The sequence below is a fragment of the Prionailurus viverrinus genome, chromosome F1 (genome assembly GCF_022837055.1).
Source record: "Prionailurus viverrinus isolate Anna chromosome F1, UM_Priviv_1.0, whole genome shotgun sequence".
NCBI classification, from domain to species: Eukaryota; Metazoa; Chordata; class Mammalia; order Carnivora; family Felidae; genus Prionailurus; species Prionailurus viverrinus.
The window spans coordinates 19651591-19662874 of record NC_062577.1 but is presented as its reverse complement, the minus strand read 5'-3'; the positions used below and the strand labels follow the sequence as shown (position 1 = coordinate 19662874).

The 11284-nt window shown below is 35.7% G+C and overlaps 1 protein-coding gene across 3 annotated transcripts in view; it reads right to left on the bottom strand.

The window, feature by feature from the left end:
* The window catches only part of TPR (translocated promoter region, nuclear basket protein), a 66680-nt gene that overhangs the window by 188 nt on the left and 55208 nt on the right, over window positions 1-11284 (bottom strand). For 2 of the 3 annotated variants that reach the window (XM_047839669.1, XM_047839671.1), the window contains 8 exons: window positions 10200-10384; window positions 8941-9009; window positions 8734-8828; window positions 6787-6893; window positions 5530-5625; window positions 5247-5403; window positions 3215-3333; window positions 572-667 (listed from right to left, as the gene is read on the bottom strand). In XM_047839669.1, the coding sequence (XP_047695625.1) occupies window positions 572-667; window positions 3215-3333; window positions 5247-5403; window positions 5530-5625; window positions 6787-6893; window positions 8734-8828; window positions 8941-9009; window positions 10200-10384 (924 nt within the window). The remainder of the gene's footprint in view (window positions 1-571; window positions 668-3214; window positions 3334-5246; window positions 5404-5529; window positions 5626-6786; window positions 6894-8733; window positions 8829-8940; window positions 9010-10199; window positions 10385-11284) is intronic. The other variant, XM_047839670.1, reaches the window with a different exon arrangement.

Here is an 11284-nt window from a genome sequence, read left to right as displayed (position 1 = left end):
AGAAGTTAGCTCAAAACTGGAGTATTCACTTACCCTAGGTCATTATAAAAATTGTTTTCAATATCAAATATCTAGGTATATAAATATAAAACTGTGTTAGACATTTGGCATCTTCAGTGAAAATTAGTACAATTAGATTATTATTTTCATGACATGAATACAATCTTTAATGTTTACCTTAGAAGACACATTAAAAATTTTAATTTTTTTAACTAAACAAAGTCACAAAGCTTTATTCTGTAGTGTAAGAAGTATAACAATAGGCAGAGATGTAACAAATGACTATCTAGTACTATAACACTTCAGCTTCTCAAAATCTTTACTTTTAATTCAAGGAAGAAATGAATAAATATGAATTCTAATTACATATTCATTATATACCTATAGTTTACAAATCTTTCTGCAAGAAGCTTACAGGTTAGTAAACATCACATGCTCAATGTGTAATAATTTAATCAATCCTTGAACATTAAAAAAACCTAGATACAGTTGGAAGTTTAAGGATTAGAAAACTTGTTCCGTGTATTACTATCATACATCCTATCATGTAATCAATATGTCAGAAATTTACCTCTCTGTCTGTTAAACTGACGACCACGGACACCTTGTCTCAATGTTGTCTGAAGTCTTACTCGTCTGAAAGGCTTTGGTTGACTACTGCTAGTATCTAAGGAAAAAAAAAACGCATTAAAATATAAGAAAGCAGGTTAAAAAATAAGAAAAGCATTTACAATGACAAAATCTAGTTACTAAATGCATGGATAAATGCAGAGGTGTCCATTTGTTTCAGTATTTAAAAGTTGTTTCATTTTTAACAAGGGACGTTTAACAAGCAAAAGAGTAAAATGTAAAAAAAAAATTTCCTTATTAAAAAGAGTGCTTGAGGTTTTTCATTCATTCACTCCACTCATTTGATAAATATTCACTTGGTGCCTATCCAGGTATCACTGTGTTAGAAGGTGAGGACTACAATAAAATACCACATATCACCTCCCTCAGGAAATAACAGTCCCCTACACTATAATGTGATCATTATCTGAATCCTCTCGTTTCCAGACACCCCAAATCCAATCATTAGCAAATCTTGCCAGCTCAAATTTATCTCCAAATCTGACCTCTTCTCACAAATTAAACTCTACCAGCCTGTCTAAACATCACTGTCTTAACCCTGAATCAGTACGATATCCTCCAAACTTTCTCCTTCTTTCTGCCCATTACACATTTTCAAATCTCTTATTTACACAGCAGCGAAACTGATACTGTTAAGTCCTTATTACTACTCTGTTTGAAGCCCTCTAAAAAAGCTTCCTAAATCCAGGGCACCCGGGTGGCTCAGACAGGTTAAGCATCTGACTCTTGATCTCACCTCAGGTCATCTCACGATTCGTGAGATTGAGCCCCATGTTGGGCTGCACACTGACAGCACAGAGCCTGCTTGGGATTCTCCCTCTCCCTCTCTCTTTGCCCCTCCCCCACTTATGTGCGTACACACACACACACACACACTCTCTCTCTCTCTCAAAATAAATAAATGAACTTAAAAAAAATAAAAGCTTCCTAAATCCATGAAAGCCAAAGCAATTATGATGATCTATTGGGCCTCTCCCCCGGTGCCTCTCTGGTCTTCCTGTGCTCTAACCACATTGGCCTCCTGGCTGACCTTGAATATACCACAATGCTGTCTTAGGGACTCTGCATCTGCTAGATCTCTCACCTGGAACACTCTTTTTCCTCAAAACTGCACAGCTTTGCTACCTTACCCTTTCCAGGTCTTTACTGAAATGTCATTTTCCTAGTAATGCTTTCTTTTGCCTGGCACATGGTGGGCACTGAAATATTTACTGACCAAATGAACAATTGCTCAGATGAGGTGGCTTAGTGTTTTATATTACCAAAAAATGTAGACATCCTAATTTCATAGCATACTACATAAGGGAACAAAAACCCTATCTTCTTATGCAAGCCCTGGTAAGATACAACTAGTGCCCATTCTACAGTTGAAAAGAATTCTCATGGGACATTAGAATATAATTGGAGAAAGAGCACTTCAGTAATTCTATTATTAATAATTCTGATAATTATGATACTTGAGCCCTGTGGACTGTAATGCATTGAGTTATATAGTTTATATACATTTCTAATTTGACTACAAGATTAATTATGACCATCCATACTTCATAATAAAATAAATGTGCAGGCATTTAAAGTTACTAGCTGTTAAAAGGGATCTGAGCCTTGGGATGTTGGCTCATCGGTTGATGTGTCAGAGAAAAGCAGCTGATAGGCAGAAAAGATCTTGAGATAGTAAAGTCCCATAACCGAAAAAAGTAATAACTGAGCAGATCTTCCACAGAACATGAAGGTTCCATGGCAGAATTTGAGAATTACTACTATAAACAATTCAAAATAAAAATAATCAGAGTGGATGATGGGTACTATATTTCTTCAATAATAAAAGTAATTCCGTACCTAAAAACTGTAAGACAGATAAGTTAGTACAGCGTATTATTTTAAAAGTGGAGTCCCTGAAGCCAAACTTCTTGAGTTTGCATCCTGGCTTGCCCATTATTTATTAGCTATGTACTATGGCAAAGTTATTCAACATTTCTGTGCCTCAGTTTCCGTATGAGTGATTACCATGTTGGTTTCATGTGAGAATTAAATAAATACATGTAAAGGGCTTAAACATGGTCTGATACACATAAGTGCTCAATAAATGTTAATTACTTTTTTAAGAATACCAGATAAATAGTTTCTATTGTAGGAAAGATACATAAAATAGCCTTTTTCAAAGTTAATGTCATGTACTTGAAAAGAAAGCCAAACTTTGAAATTATTTACATCAGTAAATTTCAAATATTTTTGAGCAACAGACCTCCTACCCTTCAACTCTTCAAATCCAATCTCATGTCAGAACCCCCAAATGTAGAACAAATAACATGAAGCTGCTTTGTTTTCAAGAGGCAGGAGATGTGAAGTATTGCTCCCTAGCTTCCTTCCCAGTAACCAATCCCTCACAGCCCTGCTGCACCTCCAGGACAACCACGTCTTTAATATACCTGATGTCTCCTTTAATGAAATACAATTTCCATTTTAAATAAGGCATTTTAAGCTCAGGGAAAAAAGAGAATTATCAATTTGTTACCGATAAAATTGTCTTTTGCAAACAAGTTTGATGTATCGAGTTGTGCTGTATTCAAGAGCAGGAACTTACCTACAGAAGAACTGGAAGGAGGATCCTGACTGGTGGAAGGAAGATCTGACTCATCAGATGCCTGAACAGGTTCTTCTTCCTGCTGGCTATCAATTTCTAGGCCTGCTTCTGAACTAATACTAAGAAAGGAAAATAAAAATTGATTGGTAGAAAATACAAGCTGATCTTTGAGGTAGCCAAAATTGTTCCCAACCTCTTTTTGATATAGTTTATCACTTAAATAACCCCAAGTTCCCCCTAACTCAAGATTGTAGACTCTGACATTGATAATGGTTTATTTTTTTTTTTAAGGGGGCAGGGGAAAAGAGAGCTCAAGTTGCTTTTTCCTTATTCCTCTCTCACCAGGACATGTTCCAATTTTAGTTTCTGCTTCCTTTCTTTGTCGTTTTTTTCTTTGACAAAGGATGTGCACATTCTTGACATTCATAAGAGATATTACCGAGATCTTGAAATCTCAAAACAACTTTCTAGGAAAGCAGAGCACTAAAATAATTTACAAGTCACAACTATAAACAACTAATTCACCAGGGGCTCTAGCCCAGATGAGACATGCTGTGGGTATGTGATTTCCTGGCTCAATGACTATAACTTCACCACTCTCTCTACCACTCAAAAAAGCACATCAAAACGCAAGGAAGGGAGGTAACAATACAAAAGCACTTTGAATCTGCTCCAGTATTATCATCTGCAAATTTTAGTACAGTCATTAGTAATAATGTATCTGAAAGATGTCTTTCATAACTATGTGTTGAAGTTGAGAAGTGCTAATGAAGTGTAAAGTGCATGGGGCTGAAGTCAAGAGTCAAATCCAGTCTAAGCCAGTTACCAGTGGCCTAAGCAAGTCATTTTAACATGCTCTGAGTCTGGGCTTCCTCATTGTAAATTGGAGATAATACTTTGTAGAGATTTTGTGTGGGTCAGAAACAACATATATAAAGCAACTTGTATACATGGTATGAAATTAATGACAGCTAGTATTCCCAGCAGGGTGTATAACCTCAAAATTAGCAGCACTGTGTTACAGCATAATAATAAGCCTGCTTTTTCTCTCATATGCTAGAAGTGGCCTATAATTATGCTAAGAAAATACTGCTAAATAAAACAAAATCTTTGAGCTCTACCTAGGAAATCTGGGTGCTAGTTCTAGCTATGCTTCTATGAAGTAGTTCAACTTTTTTATTTTATAAAGAACTAGGTTCTGCCTTGAAAGTTAAAACTTTTCCAAGACCATGGTCTAGTGCTTCTTTGCATTAAATTACTCTACTCCCTCTGGGGTGCCTGGGTGGTTCAGTTGATTAAGTGTCCAATTTCAGCTCAGCTCATGATCTCATGGTTCTTGAGTTCAGCCCCGCATTGAGTTTTGACAGCTCAGAGCCTAGAGCCTGCTTTGGATTGTATGTCTCCATCTCTTCTCTCTCTGCCCATCTCCCACTCACACTCTCTCCCTCAAATAAACGTTAAAAATTTTTTTTAAATAAATTACTCTACTCCCTTGACTTAAAAAATACAGATGATGTGTCATGAAATACTTTTGTTAAACTTTGTTTATAACTGATGTATTAAAAAAATGTTGTCAGGTCTTAAAAACTACTAGAAGTTTCTAATTTTTAAGAAGTCAGTATTTCAGACATCAAGTTCTAAAGAATAAATAAATGAGGTTCACTCAAGAGCCCACTACAAAATGGAAAGTGAGCCATTTCCAAATTTTCACAGAAAGACTTCTTACTTAGAGAAAAGTTCAAGCAGCTATATTAATGCAAGGGTACCAGTGACTTTAAAGAAAAGACTGTTCTAGAATACATCACGTAATTTTCAGGGAGATAAACATTTTAAAAATTACTTGTCTGCTGCAGTAACATCCAAGTCCTAAAATATATTACTGTATGAAAAAATCAGTCTTCCAAAATGTATAGCTTGGTTTATTTTTGTAATGGGATGCTACTGAAAATATAGCCAAACCCACTGTCTCCTGGCTAAAGGAAAACAAGTGTAAAGGTCTAAAGCAAGGTAAAATTATAAAGTAAACCTTTACCCTTCAGATTCTGCCTCCACAAATACTTCATCTCCATCATCACCTGTTGCTGTTTCATTTGTTGTGGATAAAGTGCCAGTGGACGTCGTCACCATTGGAACCGACTGAGAGGCGTGCTCTGAAGCATCAGAGGTGGTACTCTCAGTAAATACGGTCACTTTAAAATGAAAAGAAACGACAACTTTAACTTGGTGGCTTACCAAATCTTTAGCCAGAAGATGTCTCACAGGTTCCCATTTTACCAAGAATGTACGTAATCTACCAGTCTGCCTGTGATACTTACCAGGGGCTGCCACTTGTAGAGGTGTGGTGGGAACACTTCGGCCACCTGACTCTTCTTCGTGAGCTAGGAAGAGGGGTGTTTCATACATTCCTAAACCTAAAGACAATTCTAAATATTAATGAATGATTGAAAGAACATAAAACTGTCAATATGCTAGGTATCTGAAAGAAAAAAAATGAATCCGTGGAGACACACAAGTTTGCTGTAGCCCACTTATTTCGCACATCAGGCAAAAATCAGTCTCTCAAAATGTAAATGTAACTGAAACACATCCTTTAAGTTCACAGACACTCAGAAGCCCTTAAAAAAGTACCTAAGATGCTAGTCCTGTGATTTCATATAAGCTAACTTTATGGAATACCCAACTAAATCAGGTCCTACGTTAGAATCTACTCACCAAAACTACAAGATATGACTCCTCCCATTTTTGTTAAAGAAACTGAATTTCAAGGAGGCTAATCAACTTTCCCCAAGTTGCAAAACTAGTAGGTGGTAGCATTCCAATTTAAGCCTAGACCTGACTTCCAAGCCTAGGAATTGTCCTATAAAATAAAAAATCATGTAAGATTTGAATTTATATAAAAGATACAGTATATGGCTTACATGATCCTTTATTTTGGGCTTATAAAAGTAGTATGCTTTCCTTATTCACTTACAAAATGCCATACAGCTTTCCACAAATATAGTTGGTTATATGGATGCCGACTGAGGATTAAAAGGTAATTAATTCCACAAAAAGCATAATTCATGTTTAACAGCCAACTAGTATTACTTAACTTAGGGATCATTTTATGCCACATATTTTACACATTTTATATTTCTTACTTTCAATGTCAGTAGACAATATCTAGTTAATTTTATACCTTTAACTAGAAATGTAAAGTACCAAACTAAACATAAAACATGCTGCATTCCTTTCAACAACTTTAAAATGGCTCATTGTACCTATGTTCAACAAATATTCCTAAATAGTTTGTACATGTATGACATATAGGAGCCAGAAGAAATAAAAATGTAAAATCTAGTCCTTATGCTCAAAGATCTGAGAACTTTGTTGGAAAGGTAAGATTTATATGTAAGGCAACATTTAACAAGTAGTAAATACAGCTTTTCCCAAAAATCTGCAGAGGAATTACTTAGATATCAATTTTTTTAAAAAGTTTATATTTGCTCACTTAAAAAAAAATCACATCAGAATAGCTTATTACTTGAATACGTGCAAATCCAGGAGATCTAAGCATTTATTTATCTATTTACCTCCTTGAGAAGCAAGCTGGCCAAGATCAGAGTGACTTGAACTTGTCTGTGGCATATCTTCAGGTGGCCCAAACCGGAATCTAGGAACACCAGCAACCTGTGGGGAGCTAAATAGACAAAAATGAATTTAAGATAAAATTTAAAGTTACTTTGTTTAAATCACAATGATAGGAAACAATATAGAAGGAAGAATAAGCACAAAGTAGGAAGAAAACAGATTAGAAATAAAGTTGATTACAGAAATCCTTATAAAAATATTTTCAAAATATCAGTTGTCAATGAATTTAGTAGTAAGATTACATGTGATTTATATATATTTATCAGTAACTTTCAGCTCTCCTGAACTATGCCTCACATTTCCTGAATCTACTGGATCTCTATCTCCATGTAGATACACTGAAAACAACACAAATCTAAAATGAGAAGTACCAAAAAAAAGAGTCATGAGACAAAGTCTTGTCTTGGTTTTTCACTGTTGAGTCATAGATAAGCCACCTCTAGCCCACTTCCTCTCCGAAAGAGCTCATCACACGGCTCCCAAGGTCTAGAAAAAGTCTAGACCCTGTTAGATGGCTAGAAACTTGTCTTCCCCTTGTGCCCACGCCTCACCCTACCCTTCCACCTTCTTTCACTAGCCAGCCACTAATGTTTATGGATTATTCCTCTGTGTTACTCTTAAATCTATTTTCTTTTTCATGTCAACACTATTGCTTTAGTTAAAGATGTTCTCTTTCAGGTGGATTGTTAAACTTATCTTCATAAAATTATTAGAACCTTGCATTCTGACCTATGCAAGAATCTGCTAACTGGCTGTCACTCAGAACCAGCTTACTGGAGTCTCTTTCTGATAGGCTGACTTCCAGAAGGGAAGGGCAGACACTGATCAGTTGGCTTGGAAAAGTGTGTTAACCAAGATGAGTTATGGTTAATTGAGCAAGTTTAAAATAGGTTTTGATGGGCATATATTATATGGGCATATATTTTCCCAAGTCTCTGGAACTTTTTCATTCTGGTATTCAAGTACATCCTATTATGCACCTAATACTTTAGTTACAATTAAACGAGTACTTTCACATGGAAAACTTTTTTATCCTTTAAGAGAAGTGGTTTGGCTCAAGTTAACACAGGTTCTAGAGCCAGAATGACTGGTTCGAAATAATAAACTGTCATTTTCTTGCTGTCTGTTAATATCTCTGTGCTTCCTTATAATGTAAAACAGCAACAATAATGGTGTCTAGGCTCATAGCTATAAAGATTAAATAAACAGATTCATGGAAATGCTCAAAAGTGGTAGGTAATTCTTTTCCAAGACTCAATTCAATGTTGTCCCCATTAAGTCTCATATTAATTTCCCCTAACTTCTTTGTATTAAAAAGCTTATTGCTTATCCTTTTATTCTCCTAGACTGAGTAGGCGACAATTAGTTTCCTCATATGCTTGGCTTTTGAAATAATGCCATCCTTCACGATCACTGCCATTACCAACACCTTCATCAACATCTGCAAGGCATTTACTACATACCAGGTAATATTCTAACCATGTTAGTATAGATCAGTTCATTTAATTCCCACAATTCTATGGTACTAACTACCGTATTATGCCCATTAGTAAAATGAGAATAGAGAATAGAATAGAGAACCTAAATAACCTGACACAGCTGGCAAGCAGTACAGCTAAGTTTCAAACCCAGGCATTCTGACTCCAGAGGCTGTGTTCTTAACCACTGTTATAATGCCTTTAAATTTCAAATTCCTAATGGAAGCCACTATATTTCATTCACCTTCATATCATTTTCCCCAACACTACATCCTCAGCCCTCCTACCCCAGTGCTCAGGACACAATTAGAAGACTCAATAAGTAATGAATCACTCAAATATAAACAAACTGACAGGGAAAAAGGAAGAATATGATTAGTTACAAAATATGTTTCTCGTTCATTAACTTACTGAATTGCTTCAGCAAATCCATCAGTGCGATGTGGTACCACAAGAGTTGGAGTACTGGGAACTGTTCTGTCCTCATCATCAAAAAAGTGCTGCTGCTGAAATGAAGGCAGAAAATGGGAATCAACAGCATGACAGAAACACATGTATGGACTACGTAAGTATGTGCTGAACAAATGAGTCACTTTCACATAATGGGTAGATAGTTACCATGCCACCTATTCCCGGAGTCAACTGAAGCCCACGTCCTACAGACTGCCTCCGAGTCATCTGAATTCTCTGTGTCAAGAAGGGAATTACATTTGTTTTAAGGAACCAGGCAATGAAACAAGAACCAAATACCAATAGATACAGCTTACTACACTGATCATAACAGCACTGAAATGTTAGCATATAATGTAACCACCAGGGTATCTTTTCAGGAAAAATTGCTTATATTTGCACTAAAGAAATGAGTTTTAAATAGCGATAAATTTTTAAATGTACAGACTGTAATACTGACCAACAAATACTTTATTAACCAAAAGACAAAATATTAACCAATATTTAAAACCAATCTCTGATCCTATTTTATTTGTATGTAGCTAATTTACTATTTCCTTAATTTAAGACATTAGGGAATGTGCCTTTGGATCTTAAAGCTTAATTATTCTTTGTAGCTCAAACAGCAATATGGTCTTCACATAAACTGTTGCCCAATTTAGGCAATTCTGAATTGGTAGATTTGGTATATATTGCAGGATCCATACACAATCCATTAAGGCTATATTTTTACCTAATGAGGTTATCTTCATCTGTGGTATTTTAGAAGAACTACACCTGACAGTTTTCAGTACACCATAATGTAGCGTAAGAGTCAAGTTAGATTAGTAAGAGCCTTTGTAGTTTTCCTGCTATTTCTGTAAGAGTTTCTGATTAAGAGATGTTCAACCCTATTACAAAGAGTGCTACATGCTAAGGATCATGAACACTATCATTAATTAGGAAAATGGAAATTAATATGTATGAATGAAACAAAAGGAGAGAAAAAAATGTTCTGTTAAGCAGAATAGTAATTTCCTTTTGAAGAAAAAACATGCGCACCATAGAAAAAGAAACCTTCAAAATACATGGTGGTCTGCTGCTAAAATAAAATTTACTTTATTTAAAATCCCAGAAACCCTTTTCCTTTTTTTAACCTTTAGAAAAAGTGACCAGACCTTTATTTGTTATGACTGTAACCATTTCAATTTATACACAACTTTTAGTAAGCCTTGCCTTTCTAAAACTTGCTTCACTTATGAAGTAAATTACTGACATATTTTAAGGAAAAGAAGAGATTAGTTTCAGTTCAAAAAACTTCATAAAAATATGCTAAAACGTTAAAAAGTTCATTTAACTTCTGGAAAAAATTGTATCTAACAGAAAGGAGGAGAGATAAAGCCAAGATTTTTTAGTTTATTTTTCAGATTGACCAGTACTTTTAATACCTGAACTGGTGGTCCCAATTCTTGAGGTGGAGCATGAATGGTCAGGCGTGGGGGCAGAGGGTGTGGAGGGCGTCTTGGAGACTGAGGTGCTCGAGGAGTCTGTCTTTCAGATGCTGATGATGGCTGTTGTTCTCTAGAAATGTCCTGGGAAAAAGATGGCTCCGTAGTACCTGCACTGCCTTCACCTAGAGGAAAAGAGAAGCTTATTTTGAACTATTAAATTTATCACAGAATAACTTGGACAATCCCCTAGAAGTATAAATTTTGCCACTAGGAATGTTCACCTCACTAATACTTTCAGAAGGAAAGCAGTGAGGTGTGGACAATGGGAGTGCAATTATCAGCTGTGCAGCCTTAGGCAAGTCCCTTAACCTCTCTGAGTCTATTTCTCTGGTTGGTTAATGGAACCAGCTAAAAAATACTTCTGTATTTTCGGATTCTTAAACTTGTAATTTCAATGTCTTGATCTTCAGATGTCTAGGTCTTCTACATACGTGGTAAAAACAACAGAAGCTGTTTCCCACTGGGAAAGTAAATAGGCTATCACAGAATTTAGCAGTTTTAAAAGTCTGAGGTCTGGAATCAGATTCTAGCTATAACATTTAATAGCTATGTGATCTTTTTTTCCCCCTCTTCTTTTTTAAGTAATCTCTATGCCCAATGTGGGGCTCAAACTGACAACCCCGAGATCAAGAGCTGCATGTTCTACCGACTGCATGTCCTGAGCCAGCCAGGTGCCCCCTCAGATTCTTAATTGGTACCTAAACTGATAAGCTCATTCTAAGAATATAGTTGACTCTTGAACAACATGGGTTTGAACTGCACAGGTCCATATATGCAGATTTTTTACAGTGCAGTACAATAATTATATGTTCTCCTCATGATTGCCTTAATAATGTTTTCTTTTCTCTAGCTTACTTTATTAAAAGAATACAGTATGTGATACAATATACAAAAACATGTTAATTGTTTTACGATATCATTAAGGTTTCTAGGTCAACAGTTAGCCATTAGTAGTCAAATTTTGGGGGGGTCAGAAGTTATACTTGAATATTTGACTATACAGGGGGTTTGGCATCCTTAAC